This window comes from Buceros rhinoceros, unplaced genomic scaffold (genome assembly GCF_000710305.1).
Source record: "Buceros rhinoceros silvestris isolate BGI_N320 unplaced genomic scaffold, ASM71030v1 scaffold21869, whole genome shotgun sequence".
Classification (NCBI taxonomy): Eukaryota; Metazoa; Chordata; class Aves; order Bucerotiformes; family Bucerotidae; genus Buceros; species Buceros rhinoceros.
This window is the reverse complement of record NW_010433577.1, coordinates 23,346-39,941: the sequence shown is the minus strand read 5'-3', so window position 1 is coordinate 39,941 and position 16,596 is coordinate 23,346. Positions and strand designations below refer to the sequence as shown.

General features: G+C 37.2%; 1 protein-coding gene across 2 annotated transcripts in view; it reads left to right on the top strand.

Moving 5' to 3' along the window:
• Nucleotides 1-16,596, top strand: part of PPP2R5C (protein phosphatase 2, regulatory subunit B', gamma) — a 51,420-nt gene that overhangs the window by 15,974 nt on the left and 18,850 nt on the right. For both annotated transcript variants that reach the window (XM_010144170.1, XM_010144171.1), the window contains exons 2-5: nucleotides 5,392-5,591; nucleotides 14,249-14,359; nucleotides 14,971-15,063; nucleotides 15,150-15,280. In XM_010144170.1, the coding sequence (XP_010142472.1) occupies nucleotides 5,392-5,591; nucleotides 14,249-14,359; nucleotides 14,971-15,063; nucleotides 15,150-15,280 (535 nt within the window). The remainder of the gene's footprint in view (nucleotides 1-5,391; nucleotides 5,592-14,248; nucleotides 14,360-14,970; nucleotides 15,064-15,149; nucleotides 15,281-16,596) is intronic.

Below are 16,596 nucleotides of genomic sequence, written 5' to 3'. Positions count from 1 at the left end.
TGCTGAACCTTTATATATGATCAAGAAAGTACTCGCACAACTGAGATTAATTTTACCTTCTGTATTGTATTTTCTGTAAATTATCCACCATGTCCTTTGTTTTATGCTTTCAAAATGATGTAGTGTGCAGAGCTTTACTGACCACAAATTGTGTTTTATGGTAGAAATTGTATCAACTGTTCTTCCTGCCAGAACACAACCTAAAAGTTTTAAACTTCTGGCTTTATTTCAGTTCCAGGCTGCACTAGAAAACAGCTGTTTTGTGTGACATCTCTGGATCACCTACTTACCCTGCCTTTCCTTTTGTACTCCATTTAGCAATATTAAATTACATTGTTGTCACAGAAGAACAGACTTCTATGAAAAAGACAGGATAGATCAATCATCAATGCCCAGTGATGACATAATCACAACACAAAACTAAAAATCTTCCTTTTATATTTGAAGGAACATTAAAAATGTTACCCAGAGAACAGAAGGTTCTCTACAATCCTACAATGCAAAAATATTCACACATGTTACAATATTGAACATATGTTCAGGCACTTAAAAACTGAACTTCAGTGCTTTCTGGCTTATTTTTTACTACTTCTGATTTTCTTAAACAGGCAAAATACGTTGTATTATGAAGACAGAGAAAATCTCAAGTTGATAGAATATAACCGTGGTTTAGCTCTTTAGCTATGCTGTATCTTAGTCATGGTTTCTCAGGGTGCTGTAGCCTGTTGGTAGCTCCTGGGTGCAGAGTCATGCCATATCCTAGCTGGGAAGCGAGCAAGCATGGAGGGACAACAAGTTACCAGTGTGAACGATTTATTTGCAGTGACCTCATTTACCTGTAACTCACAGTAAGAATGGCTGAAGTCATACCTTAAGCTTCCAGGGAATCAGTTTTCGTACAAAGTTGGCTTTTTAACTTTAAGCTTGGACAACCAGTCTTCTGTGTTCTGCTCAGGCCGTTGGTAGTTGGTCTTTTCCTGGCTGTTTCAAACTGAGATACGGACTGAAAGTGCTGCCTTTCACAGAGTGAGATAACTGGTATAGTTAGTCTGATAATAAAAGCACAGCTGGTGTCAATTTTACAGTAGAAAAGAAACATATTTCATACTCGCCAGCAAGTTTATGTCACAAGGCCACAGTCAGAGATGAAGATGATGTTGGAGATTTTTAACTGAATAGCTACTACTGTATCAATACTGTTAGGATTAGAGCTTGCATTTCTGTAGGTTGTAGGATCTAATCCAATCTTGGGATTGGAAGGAAAGAAACTTTGAAAAACCTGAACGAAACAAAAAGCTGATCCCTCAGGCCCAGAGGCTTCCCTTGCTGTAATAGTACCTACCTTCTTTTGATACTTTCTCTAGTGTATTTTTCTAACTTAAGAAAGGGAGAGTAGAATAAATAATGCAGATTTAGGCGTAAAATGTGCCGTTACAACATTTGTGTAAATCTGTGTCAGGAGCTGCTGGGCATCCAGTCCGAACAGAAGACTGAAATTCTTGTGATTCTTAAAAACTATATTCCTGTTCCAGTAGAAGACCAGAAGTAGTACTCGATTAAAGTATTACTGACAGAGATAAGCATTCTAATTGAATACAGAAACTTAAGATTGTGTTAGTGCTACTGTTCAGAAACAAAATCTGTGAAAATTACAGAAATAGTGGCTAGCAAGTGGAGGTTTGGGGGATTCTGTATGGTTTATTTGCTTCTGTATGGTTTATTTGATGGGGGGGTGTTAGGTTTGTTTGATGGGGGGTTTTTTTGTTCTGTTTTTTAAAAACATTGCTCAGTGAATAGTTCCAAGTGTCAGTTTTGGAATAATTGTAAGGAGTAGCTTCTGAACACCGTGGCCTTCCCATGGCCATTGGGAAGTGGAGCGCTAGAGTTGCTGAGTTGTGGAAACTTTTACCTAATGATTCTCTTTTAAGTATGTCAACTCACTTCAGCAATTGGAAGATGCAGGTTATCGCTTAATTGAACGGGGAGGTGATGTAGAAGTCACCATGCAGTTAACTGAAAGAACCAGACAGTCGCTGGTATTTGGCTGATGGTAAATGACTTCTCAGGGTGTCTCAGTTGCTCTGCATGTGTGCATACATTCTCTGTGCAAAAATTATGGTCTACTCAAATCAGCATCTTAGCCACCTTCAATTTTAGGTCATTCCGAAATCATCCTTTCAAACCAGGGATGATCTTGGTTTGATGGCAAGTACTCCAGACAAGTACCACAAGAGATTTGAGGGCCAGACACTTGAAAGCTGTTCACAAACACTCCTAAAGGGAAGAAAAAAACCCCAAACAAGCAAAACACAGTTCCCTAGAAATGCGTGAGGTTCTCAGTCTGTATAAAGAACATCCCTCTGTGCTGGAATAACAAGGATGACAGAGGTACTTAAAATAGTTAAGCCACTGCAGATTAAATGACAAGGGAGGTGCCTTGCGTGGTCGAAGGTGTTTCTTGACCCTCTTAGTTGTCAATCTTTAACTTCCAAGATTAGTAGTAATTACAGCTTTAATGCTTCCTCTCCTTTCAGGTTAGTGTACTGTGAATCGCTCTAATTGTATGTCCACTATTTGTATGATTATAGTCTCTATTTAGGCTTTAGATTTTGTGGAATATACATTCATAGCACAGTATCCGAAGTGAAATTCTGTCATTACACTTCTATTTTATAGTTTATTGGGAAGAAGTAACCAACCACTTTGTACATCCAAGACTTTTTACATTCAGGTTATAAATTTGGCTGGCTTTCAGTTTGGAGATCATTGATGAAACACTCTTCCAGAATAAATTGTTCATTGCTGTAGTTTTAAATCCAAATAATCAAAGGTGTGTGTATTGAGACACAAAATTTGTGTGGCTTAAAGTACCCTCCCTTTGTTCACATCACCGGAGAGGGATTTTAGTTTATTTGACAGAAAGTTGTTGCTCTGTTTAGGGACACCTGTCATTTAGCAGCATCTTTTTAGTTCTTGAAGTCTTCACTATCCCAGGTGTCACTGAAGTCTATAACTGATTATAATTTCTTTCATGTATGTTGCATTTTATTCTGTATGTTCTTCAGGGCTTTTACTGTACAGTGTTTTTCTGAAATTAATCTTTAGAGCAATTCAGTATATATAACTTAGGAAAAAAAAATCCCGCTGTTTTAAACCGAACATGTCCTCCAGGTTTATTATAACAAAAGTACTTCTGAAAGCAGCTTCTCTTGGAGAGGGAGGAACTACTCCAGCTTTTGTTTGTCTGAAGTTTGTCAGGCACTTAAAGGAGAGCAACTCATTGTATTTAATCAGCTGGACTGTAGATACCTGTCAAACACTCAGTTTGTTAGGTTGTATGCGCACGTGTGTGCTTGTATTCAGTAGTTCCACTTGAAATGCTTTTTTTGGTAGTTCTTGTTACTTAACGTGTTTAAGAAAATTTTAGCAATTTATAGTACTTGTAAGGAAAAAGAAGTGATCAACTGAAATAAGTGGGAGTAAACTGCAGAACTATTTACAAAGGCAATCTAGTCTTACTCTGTACTTTAACATGCTGATGACGTCTTGGCAGTTCATATCGAACAAAGTCATTATGCAGAAACATAAAATGTCTTATGGTGTTAATTTACACAGCCTTGCTGTGGTCTGTTCACATTTCTTGACTGAAGCTTAGTGCCATTGTCACGTGGCGATTTTAATTGGACATGAATTTTTGCTGTGGCCAAAACCTGGTACTGCTTTCTATACCTCTGGCCAGTTACTGTAGTATTACCTAAGTGTTGGACTTTAGGGTCCTAATCCTGAAAGTTTTGCTGTGTATAGAGATCTGTAATTTCACACGCACTAGTCATTTTGACTCCTCGTGGGATTACTTAAGCAAAAAATAAAGCACATGCAGAATTTTGTGGCATCAAGGCCAAAGTGCTGTAGGATTTAAAAGGCAAAACTTCTGCTCTGTATCTGTGGACATGTCAGCCATAGGAGCTATTTTAATTTGTCAACATATGAATGTTTATAAACATTAGTCTAGTCTTAGTTCTTTTTTATTAGTAACTTCTACATTTGTATTTGGACTCCATGATTTAGGCTTAGATTAGTTTCAAATTATAATTGTCAGATTGATGTGAGCACATTTTTAACTTTCTGAAGGTTTATTGTTTTGGAAAGTACTGATGGCAAAAGTAGTGTTGGTTTACTTGCTTACCAATTCCAGGTGTGAACTGTTTGAACTGTGCAATCTAATTTCGCTTTACATGAAAGCACTAAATAATTATGGAGGATTAAGGTGTAAAGCACAGGAAATGAAAATTTTTATAACCTAGATATCCTTGTCAAACAATAAAAAATACCACTGTGCACAAAGTCTGTATAACGCGAGGCAACCTTTGCTTGAGAGGTTAAATGTCTCTATAACAATGATACAGACAATGAATTATAGAGTGTTACCAAAACAGGACAAATGTTTTTTGTTTTGGGGTTTTTTTTTTTGTGAAGGAGCCTGTTCTCAGGATATCTGAGGCCTGTGACATGTTTTTTAACAGGTATCACTGAGAGATAAATCAAAATAGTTTCCCATCAGCTGCATCTGAGTGATTAAACAGCTAGTAAATATCAAACTAAGTATACTCAATTACTGTTAATGGTTTTTGTATCTTATATTCATGCTGGTGATTAAGTATGGCCTTCTCTAGAAGGCCAGTGTTGTTCAATTTTGCGGTGCTGGCCACAGTTAACCAGACTCCTGCAAGTGCTTAAATAGACTGGTAGTGCCAGTCTAACTTTTGTACACGTCAAACAAACATTCAAAGTAGTTTTATAAATTGACCAAATGGATGAAGATCCTAAGTGCATTGCTCCATTTTTTTCCTAAATATTCCTTGTGTGGCTGCAGTTCTAAAAATCTTCTATAGGTGTTCTGTGCCGAGGTGTGTTTGCTGCAGCCTGTTGTGTTGTAGGAGGCACTTGATACAAAAATGGTCTTTGCGAGGTGGGAGCTCCCAGGTTTAAAAAGTGGCTCTGGCTTAAATCTAATGCTGAAACCAAAGATCTGCCCACTTCTCTCCAATATTAAAAACAATGTTTCTGAAAATATGGCATAATACTCTCTACACAAACTCAGGTGTTTGGGGAACTCCTTGAGGCATTCTTTGAAGTGTGGTGGGGTTTTTTTCCGTGCAGTATCTATTTCTGACAAAGGCAAGTATGCATCACTGTTGCAATTTTGTTCAACCATCCTGTCAGGTACAGTGTGTTATTGAGGTTCGTACTCTGGACCATTATAATCCTGAAAGTCGTTTGAAGATTCAGAAATTTTGCTCGTAGTCTTAAGCACTGCTTGGGGAGTAAAAATGGGGAGAAGAGTAAAGTCTGCTGCAATACAATTTATAACCAATTATTTTCACTTTTCAGATGTTCCGCCTGCTGATCAAGAAAAGCTTTTTATCCAGAAGTTACGACAATGTTGTGTACTTTTTGACTTTGTTTCTGATCCACTAAGTGACCTAAAGTGGAAGGAAGTAAAACGAGCAGCTTTAAGTGAAATGGTAGAATATATCACACACAATCGCAATGTGATTACAGAACCTATTTACCCTGAAGTAGTACATATGGTAAGTGATTTAACAATGAGAACTATTTTGAATTTTGTCACAGTTGCTTCTTCAGCTGTATCAATTTATCTTAAGAAATCTTACTGAAATCTTCAAAAAACACAAACTATGGTTGCACACCTGCAAAATGGTAATACGGCATGCTTTTAAATCCCATTGCCAGTGTTGATTCTTTATAAGATAGAAACTAGACACATATGAAGCAGAAGTAAATTATTGTTTAAGTTGGTAAAAGTTAAATCTTGTATTTAAAAAAAGAAGGGTTGCTTTTTTCCTCCACAAATCTTTTTGAAATAAGTGTTTATAAAAATGAGGAAAGTTAAATACATCTAGCTGTTTAAAATGCAAGACTGAAATGTTGAAAAAAATCAGAATATTAGAATTAAGATCACCTTTGCAAACTTGACACTTAATCTTACGTAATCCCATTCAGTACCAGTGACAGATTTTAATCTGTGTTCAGAGGTGAGAATGAAGGTCAAGACTTTCAGCGCACGGGATGGCAGACAAGCATGCTGCCTGGAAGAAGCTGTGTGAACCGTTCAGACCTGAACTGTTTCTCCCTTCTTACTATTCAAATCCTAGCCAGCTAGACGTGGTTTATTTTTCTGTCATGCTTAAGTCCACTCCAGAGAAGGCGGCCATGAAGCTGCAGGAGAGTCTTTCAGCTCTCACGGTGACTAGACACCAGTTGCCTGGGTTAGCAGTTGGGTTGAGGTCTGTAGCTGTTGTCTGCAATAGAACAGAAAACATCTTTTGAAATTCCTGACTACTGAGCCTACAAGAAACTCTTGACAGTATGTGACATGATGGGGTTTTTTGAGACTTTATAGCCTGGAGTGAATTTTCAGGGGGATGAGAAAACAGTGCATCTTGAACATAATTATGAGCTTAATTGAATTTTGAGGTCTTCCTACAAACAGGCTTTTGAAGCTTTTTCAGAGATTCTAAGGATTTATTGTATGAAAGATGTTGCTCATTCTGAAGACTGCTTGTTATCTAAATCAGCCATAAATGTTTACTGACACAGAAGCTCTTTTCATGAGGAGTATATGAGGATTACATATAACTGTAGATGCCAAACTTACACTGAGGATGGTTAAGGATGAGATGTGGGATCTTGGCTTTGCCCATGTCCTAATAGCTTTTTTTTATATCTCTTTTTTGCTAATTGAGTGCTTGTTTTGGAATACTTGACACTGATAAAAGGGGAGTTATGAAGGAGAATAATTTTGCTGAGTCTTAATGAGGGTAAAATAGAGTTTGTGATGAGTTCTTGAATATTGATGTTGGTCATTCGTGTTTGCTCTGTGTAAGATGTCTTAATTCCCATAATTTCATAACTCTTGTCTTTTGTGCTTGCATTATCTTCCTCCATCAAACAGTTATGGCCAGAATACATTTGGCTCAGGGGAACATACACTTTCTTTGCTTTCAGATGCAACTAGTAGTAATAAAGTCTGCACTTCAATCAGTTTAATAAATCTTGGTGCAGAATTTAGCCACTATCTTAATTGCCAGTGATTTGCTAGGAGCACACAGCATCTCTTTGACAATTCTTTGAGTGAATTTAAAATGCTTTTTAAGTGCAAGGGTGTGGGAGTTCCTTGTGTGGGACTTAGATGGGACTGCAATAGATACTATCAGTGAAAGCACCTGGACTGGTATTTTGAGGTTAAATTCAGACAGCAAATTTTTAGGCTGCTTTTATGGAACAATTTTCTTTTGGTCTTCTGTTCTGAGACAACTGTTCCCCCAGCTCTAGTATTATCAGCTTCTTTCTTTCAGGCATGTACGTGAAGTTTGGGGTGCACTTTTGCTAAATTCTTGCAGTACTGTGAGTTGATTGTGTGGATTTTAAGGGAAAATACATCTAATGTCTTTGTGTACTTCAAGAATCTACCAAAAGACATTGTGCTGCTACTGCCATTTGAATTATAAGGAGTAGTGTTTTCAGTAAAATTACGAGAGTGATCAAGAAATACTTGGATTTGAGAGAGGTTCTTGGTTTGCAAAGTTTGTGGAGTTGGTAGTTGCACAAGAATTAGGACTTTACTGTGCCATTCTGTTTACAGTTTGCACGTTATTTATTTATGAGTATATGTAGACATACATGCATATATGTTTGTCTAATTTCTGTCATCTTTAGTTAACGTATTATTTAGGCTGAACACTTAAGGCAATGAAGTCACTTTAATAATCATAAAACAGTATAATAATTCCATGTCAATAGGTTCAAATCTTTCTCTCTGACAAGAGAAGCATCTACCTCATCATCTAGTCCTTTTTTCTTTAATTCCAGTGCTCATGTCATGTCTATCCATCCCACTGTCAACCTTCTTTTTATGCTTTTTGTCCTCGGCTAGTTTGTAGGAAGGTCTTATCTTTAAGCAATATATTAATCTAGTTCAATTATTTAATATTAAGTATTAAGTCTCTTTTTCAAAAGATATGAGAGAAATTAATTTCTGAAATAGATTTAATGTTATTCTCCAGAGTGGATGCAAGAGTTTCTTCTGTTCATTCCTAAAAGAGCAGCTGACATGTCCTTCAAATTATTTTTATGTTTCTAAGCAATGACGTGATGGGAAAGAAAATTATTTTATTAATGCTTGTATAACAAGTTCCATATCTCAGATATAATATAGTAAGGTTGGATTGATTAGCCTCAGAGAAGGAACTCACCTCTACTCAAAACTATGAAACATGTAGTCAGGTGTCTGAATAAATCCTGTAAATGTAAGAGAGAAATTTAGGGGTTTTTTATCAAAAGCATCTGTTACAGATTCTTATTTAGAAAAGAATATATAGGGGGTTTTTTTTAGGTTGGCTCTTGAAGCAGACAGGGCTCTGTGAGAATGTTCTGTTGTGCACTAGTTTGTCAGAAGAGCAGACTATTAGGATTGTGAGACTTGGTAGCTGTATAGAATTCAGACCTAAATTAATGCCGCTTTCCACCTTGGGGAAGGATGGACAATATTTGAATTGCCTCTGTTTTAAGAAGGACTATGAAAGTGAACATCAGTATGAATATTCACTTCCGTAGCTAGCCATCCAGAGGGTGTTGAGGAGAGCCAAGAAGCAGCTAGGGCACTGCTGGATGTGAAGGTCCGGGGTGGTTGTGTTCTGAGAAAGAAGCAGATCAAAAGCCTGTGTAAATATGGCTTACTCATTTCTGCAGCTGCCAGAATAATTTCCTTAGTGATGTTGATCATAATGTACTTGTGGATGGTAAATTAATGTTTTTGTGAAGCACATAGGCTACTTTTAAAAAATTGATAATATTTAAGAACATATCTAACTTTATTCAGCAACTATAGTTTTCACTATAGTTTTTCATCAATTATGAAAATTAAATCACATACTCAGTTATGCCCATAGGAGGCTGAATTTTTTTTTTGTTTTGTTTTGGGGGTTTTACAGGTGTGGTGGTGGAGTTTTTTTTACTCTTTGGTCTAGAATTAGAGATGCTCCTGTGAATAGAATTGTACTACTAGTGGCTCTTTTTAGTTGTTAGGATGGCTTTATTCATGTTAATATAGAAGGTGCAGACTTTCAGATTATATAGCTTGTCATTCAGAGCTGTTCATGTCAGGCTTCACTCAGGCTGCTCAGTGGAAGGAATGAGAAAATGTGTAATGCTATCTCTGATGCTTGCTTGACAATATTCTAGAGTATTAAAACAAAGTGGGCCACCAGACAAACAGGGTGCATAACTACTATTACAGCAAACGGCTGTCAAGAGGTAAAAATGCAGGTTGCTTGTCTTTCCTGTCTTGTTTTCCCATCCACCTAAGTCACGTCCTTCAGAGTCAAGTATTGTCAGTGCTAGTAGCACACAGGGAATTTTGGCACACTAGCCTGGTTTTCATTAAGACTCAAATTTCATAAATTTGGGGGAGCTAGTGGGGTTTTGTTGCAGAGGGAATGGTGGGTAAAGCTGGGGAGAGGCGTGTTTAAGTTGTGCTATGTTTACATAGTACTTCTGTGAGAAGTCGGCCTTAGAGGAAATTAGGCTTTGCAGCTTGTGTCTTGTCTGTTTGGTCAGACGTCTGAGGAGGTACAGAAAGATCGTCCATTTGACAGAAGGGTAAGGGTGTCTGAGATCTACATGCTTCGAGATACATCTTGTCTGGCACGGGCTTGTCCACAGACGCTTTGAGGTGTCCTGCTGCTGCGTGGACTCATCCATAGGTGACAGTCCCTTCAACTCGAGAGCACACTGGAATTTCAGCCTGTCCAATACAGCAGTGCAGAAACAGCAACGATGCCCTGCTGTCTGCCAGTGCAGGCAGGTGGCCACTGCTGTTATCAAAACGTTCCCAGGCACAGCAGAGGAAGATGATCAGCAGTACAGCAAGCAGCAAAAGCAAAAAGCAGCCACTAACGAGCCCTAGACTCTAATTTACCTTAAGCAAGCCTGTGGCAAGCAGAGGAGCCTGCCGATTAATAGCTAAACAGAAATAACAGCTATAAATTAGATCTAGCATGTTCTGATCGAATCTGTCTTTATCTTAAACCATTTAAGCCCCGTATTGGGTGCCAAAAAGGACTGTCGTGGTTTAATCCTAACCAGCAACTAACAGTATGCAGCCACTCGCTTACTCCCCTATGGTGGGATGGGGGAGAGAATCAAGAAGGTAAAAAGTGAGTAAACTCATGGGTTATGATAAAGACAGTTTAATAAGCAAAGCAAAAGCCACGTGCACAAGCAAAGCAAAACAAGGAAATAATTCACCACTTCCCATCAGCAGGCAGGTGTTCAGCTGTCTCCAGGAAATCAGGGCTCCATCACATGTAACGGTTACTTACGAAGACAAATGCTATCACTCCAAACAATCCCCTTTTCCTTCTTCTCTCTGCTTTATATGCTGAGCATAATGTCACATGGTAGGGAATATCCCTTTGGTCAGTTGGAGTTAGCTCTTCTGGCTTCCCTACCAAATTCTTGTGCACCCTCAACCTACCCGCTGGTGGGACGGTGTGAGGAGTAGAAAGGGCCTTGACTCTGTGTAAGCTCTGCTCAGCAATAACAAAAACATCCCTGTGTTATCAGCACTGTTTGCAGCACAAATCCAACACAGCCCCATACCAGCTACTGTGAAGAAAAAATTACCTTAGCCAAAATCCTGAACATTCTCACTATTATTAATTTATTGTAAATGTTCCTTAATTTCAGAGGCTTAATAGACAAGAGTTTCATGTTTGTGTCTTTACTGGAAGGTGCTGTGCCTTGATTTGAACAGTATTACATTCTGATGGTCAAGGATATAAAATACAAAACAGATCAAATCAGGCTTCATTTGGTTCCATTACTCTTGGAACAAATTATTCTGATTCTAGGTTTTAACTCTTTTTCCATTTGATACTCTCAAAAATAAAAAATAATGTAAAACACAGTACTTAACACCTTATGTAACACAACATTTCTTCTTTATAGCTAGAGCCTGAGACTTTCTCATCTAGAAAAGGCTGATTATTCTTCTATTTGCTTAAAAACCTTAGCAAGTTTTAAATTTCAAGTCCAGTCTTCCTGGGTTTGTTTTCTTGGAAGACCATTGATTATTGTAAATTTTCACCGTATTTTTTTAAACAAAAATTGGATGTTGGTTGCTTGATGTCCAAGCTTTTTTATAGGGGAATATAAAGATATTTTAGCTTTACTTTTAATTCTGTGAAATAGCAGTTACTTTGAAATCTCTAACTATATCTCAGTTGCTGAAATGATGGAATATTCCAAAGAAAAACAGATGACCAGGATGACTTTTCCTTCATGGGAAAATGATATAAGTCTTGCAGATACAGCTGATGCAGTTTGATACTGCCTCCCACTGTCTGCTCTGCCATCTGTTAGATGTGCAGAACAGCACAGCTATGTGCTCCTTAGCCTCCTTAGTTAATAGGTAATTCACAGAATTATTTTAAACTGTGAGTAGAGGTGTTAGTGAGAAGTTGGAACGTGAGGAAATATGGCATTCTGTGGCTTTTCCCAGAATCCCACCAACGATGGGTGGAATGCATTCTCCTGCAAAGTAGCATCTTTAAACAGAGACAGCTTAATCTTTCAGAGCTTTCGAGTATTCTTCAAGTGATCAGCAAGAAAGCTTTGATGCTATTAAAAAAAAAAAAAAAAGACCAAACAAGAAAAACCTCAGTACAACCTCAGAAAAGAAGAATGTGTGAACATGTATGTGGTGTATGTGATTATTATCGGTGTTGAAATTTGAACATAATAAAGACTGAAATTGTGGCATAAAGAATGTATTTTAACTGTGATGCTGGAGCAGACCTTGTGTTCTGAACAGCTACATTATAAGTAAGCTCACACTTGTAGGGTTTAGGGTTTTTCCCTTGAAGTGTTATACGCTTGTTGAAAAGCGTAGGAACCTTTCAGCTGATGAAATAAATAAAATGTTCTTTTGCATCCTCAAATAAGACGTCAGTTCAGTGCAAGTTTCAATGGAGTAATTTTTTTTTTCCCTACCTAGTCATGGAGAAGCCTGGTACTGGCCTGTTTGCTGAGCCAAATACTGGTTTTCTTGAAAAGACTCTGTAGATGTTTCTGGTGCTCCTGGTGATGCAGCCTTTTGCAAGAATTTTCTTCTTCTGGCAAATAAGTTTCTCTGCCCTGTTGTCTCCCACTTTGCCAGACTTAGGAAATGTATGCTCAGATTTTCCCTGAAATACTTCCAAAAAAACATGTGCAACCTGGTACAGCAATAGAGTATCAGTAACATCGTATAGGTGAACTCTACTAGTGCTTGTGGTACATATTTAGGATGTGGTATATGCAGCTGAGAAATCAGTTTCATGCAGGACGTAGCTCTCCATTCATCGCAGCCACCATCCTCATTGTTAGCAAATATTTACTAAAATGTACTTCAAAATATCTTAGTATTTGTATAAAGCGCGAAATGATCTGTATATTTCAAAGCAGAATTTAGTGTTTTAAGAAGGAATAGACTTGAAGAGAATTTCTTTTATGCAGCCTAGTATACTCAATTGTTATGAAGGATTAGGACAGAACACTAGTGGTTTTGTTGAGTCTTTTCATCATTACTGCGGTGTGTTCAAGCCACTGCGAGACCGAGGCATTTGTCTCAAAGGATCATTCTGAAGTAATGGAGGCAGTTTGGGACCATATACTAAATTGAATTGATCTTGATTATATTGGGGGGGGGGTGTTATTCTGTACAAAAATAGTCTAGACTGCTTCATGTTGGTTTGATAAGGAGTAAGCAACAAAATAAACAAGCAAGTCTCTACAGGGTGCACTTACATGACTAAATAAATTACGTTTTTCTACTTCCTTGGACTTGACGAATTAGTCTCTTCAGTACTGACAGCCATAGCTCTCTTGCATACACAGACAAAGGCTTTCTCAGGTTTTCTTACTGGCATGCACAAAAACCTGTTCCCTCTAATTTGCCCAGTGAAATTTTAATCATTAACTCCTCAGGGTGTTAGAACAACCATTTGAATCTCTTGCTGGTTGTTCCTTTCTTATCCACAAAGAAGCCAGCTGGCTTTGCTAGCTGTCATTATAGGCAGAGAATTTAGGATAGTGGAGACTTCTAAAATCTTTATACCTTTCCAGGTAAGGTTACTCTTGAGAACATGTGCTAAATTTATCCCAAAAATCATGTAAAATCTTTCTTCAGCCAAGAAATGTTTTTTACTTTGTGTTTGTGATTATAAGCATGTTATAAATTGATATAAATGTGATTATTTGTGATTACATATTTTTGTATTTAAAAAAGTCCGATGCTTTTAGTGATGAGGTTGCTTTGCCTAGAACAGGACCTCATGTAAGTTCTCTCTACTTATGACAGGGAGTGGGTTTTTTGTCTTTATTAGGGATTTTGGAACTCTCCTCATGTTAAAGCAGTTTGTGAAGAGTACTGCTTTGGTTCATACGTAGTATGAAGGTGTGTCTAGACAAGCACTTGGAAACACAAGAACAATTTATCTGTTTATATATCAACAACTTGAAAAGCAATTAATCTTTGTAAGTCTGCTCCACTTTCATGAGGGCGCTAATTGGTTTTCAGGGGCTTGGAAATTCAGATGAAGTAAAAGATTAAAGGATTAAGATGTGCATTTCCGACCCTCAGTGCCCCCATGACGTCAGGTAGATTAACATGCTTTAAGAGAGGGAGGGAGGAGTTTGGTTTGAAGCGTTCCCACGTGTTATAGCGACAGCGTGAAATGAAACTGATAATATTTTATAGAGAACAGTTGCAGGTAATCCTTGGTTTGTATCTCTGCTTCTCACTTCCACTTTTGCAGGTTGTTGCAAGGCCTTGTAAAGTGTATATATAAAAAAATGTATGTGTAAACATTTTATATACATTTGCTTGGGCTTTTAAAATGTCTGTGTGTAAACAAATCAGAGCAATATCCTTATAAAACATGTCCTGACATTAAAGACACGTCCTGTGCATTAAAGAATAGTGTGTGAAAGTGTTCTCCAGGTTAGAAATCTTTAAAGAAGAATGAATGTATCTCATTGTTTGAACTACTGGGTTATATAGCTTGTATTTTTACAAACAGTAATTAAAATAGTTCATGTAAAGGATTCCCAGTCTAAACCATCTTTGAAGTCTTTTTTAATCATTCACTTGTTTCAAAGTTCTCAAAGGCACGTGTGATTTCAGTTTGCAGTTAATATGTTTCGAACATTACCACCATCTTCCAATCCAACGGGAGCAGAATTTGATCCAGAGGAAGATGAACCAACCTTAGAAGCTGCATGGCCTCATCTACAGGTATTTGATCCTATGACTAGGATGTCATAGTCTAACAGAATTTTAACATGAAAGTAATTGTGTATTGACTCAAAATTGTTTAGGTTATGTGTTTTTCTCAAGTCAGTTACACTTCTCTGCCATATTTAAAATATATTTATTGAATTTAAATGGTAATATTTTAAAAGATTGACGGTACATTATAGGTTGAAAGCTCATTGTTTCTTACGGAACAGATGTAACTGCTCTGATTTTTAAATGAGCTTTTATTTATCTCTATGAATGCTTTGATCTGACTCTGACACAGCTCTAGCTTTCAGAAGTACGGTGACAAACAGGAGAACAGAGAATTTTCAGAACATGTATTTCTGGGCATGATGAAAATTAGATTGCTATATGTTATTTGAGTAAAACTTACTAATGAAGCTCAGCAGAACTTCAGTGCAGTTTAAAGAACGTTAAAATCTTGTACTTTGTCAGGAGAGCAAGAGTTAAGCTTTTACTGTGTGGTATAGAAAAAATACAAAAACACAGTGCAGTTCTGAGTCATGAGTAATTTTGGTAATTTGCTGCTTATGAAATGGTTCCTTGTTTAAAAGACTAATACTGGTTTTTGTTGGGTTTTTTTTCAGCTTGTTTATGAATTTTTCTTAAGGTTTTTAGAATCTCCAGATTTTCAACCTAATATAGCGAAGAAATATATTGATCAGAAGTTTGTATTACAGGTGAGAGAGAATTTTTAACTTCAAGCTCTAAATTATTTTTACAATGCATTAGATTAAAGTGCATCTCCTTTTTCCCCTCTTTGCAGCTTTTAGAGCTCTTTGACAGTGAAGATCCTCGTGAAAGAGATTTTCTTAAAACAACTCTTCACAGAATATATGGGAAATTCTTAGGCCTAAGAGCTTACATCCGGAAACAAATTAATAATATATTTTATAGGTATGTCAGTATCTTTGTTTTATGCTGTGTGTGATCAGGTATACAACTAAAAATACTCCAAGACACTGCTAGCAATTTAAAAAATTTAGGGCTTATGAAATATTTTTTAATTGCCATAGAATGAACTGTAGTATTATCCACAAAAAAAAGGAAAGACGAAAAATTAATCCACTTTATTAACAAAGGTCTTTAGAAGTGTGGTTTTTGCTGCTATTATGTCAAATGTGAATGCAAAGCTGTACTGCCTTTTTTTGTCTTTAGCTTAGGTACACTTCTCCTTTCTACAAGTAATTATGTTGTGTATCAGTTTTACACTCCTTCCACCATGCTTCCCTTTTTCCCTGCCACTGTTCTTGTCTCAGAGTGAATGCATGATGCTACCTCTTTAGGAAAATAACAAAAAAGCTGCGACATACGGGTGCCATCTCATGAATGGTACCCAGCAGTACCCGCTGTAGAGGAAACTTATCTTCCTGTCTATGGTGACAAGTAAGCCTTTAGAAGAGATACAGAAGGGCTGCTTTAAAACAGCGAGTAAGCCTTCGCTCTCTTGCAGACAACTGCTCTTGACTGGACATGTCGAGAGCCAAGATGTCCTCAGGAAAAAGTACAGGTGTATCTTTCAAAGATGTACATATTTTTCCACGCACATAGATCTTATGAATTCTTTCCAAAAGGCATAGTTCTTGTAAAATACCTGAACCAGATGGTACAACAGCGTCACAACGTTACTATAATGCATGCCTGAACAGTCTTTACTTGCCACTTGTTACACTTTAGGTTTAGGGATGACGGAATCAAAGTCTTCAAACATGGATAGTTCTGGTGCAAGGCTATTGAAAGACTGAAAAATGTTCTGTCATTAGATCAACCTTGTTACGGTTTGTATAAAAGTGTGTTTTCAATCTGAGATATACATGGGAAATAATATAATTTGCATTGTAGAGACTATCTGTCTCTACCAAGTTGCAGGGTGAAAAAATTAAACATAAACCCTCAGCTGTGTAATACTTAGGAACTAGAAGCTGAAACATTTTGCATCCAAGTGTAAACTAGTGTTCCTGGATACAAGCACCAGGGAGGGAAGTTGTTTCAACTTCTGTCTCAAATTAGTGGATTGTGCATAATAAGCTCTTGAAGTATGTGTAGGATTTTCCAGAATACGTCCTTTTCTTACACTTTTTCCTGCAAGTTGTCAGTTTGTTACTGTGTTTACATAAGAAATGTGTGGTCATTATTTGTCTTTCAGTCACTGACCAGAATTGCATGAGTTCTGTCCCAGTAGTGCATTAATCTCATTTTTTCTAATGTAAATT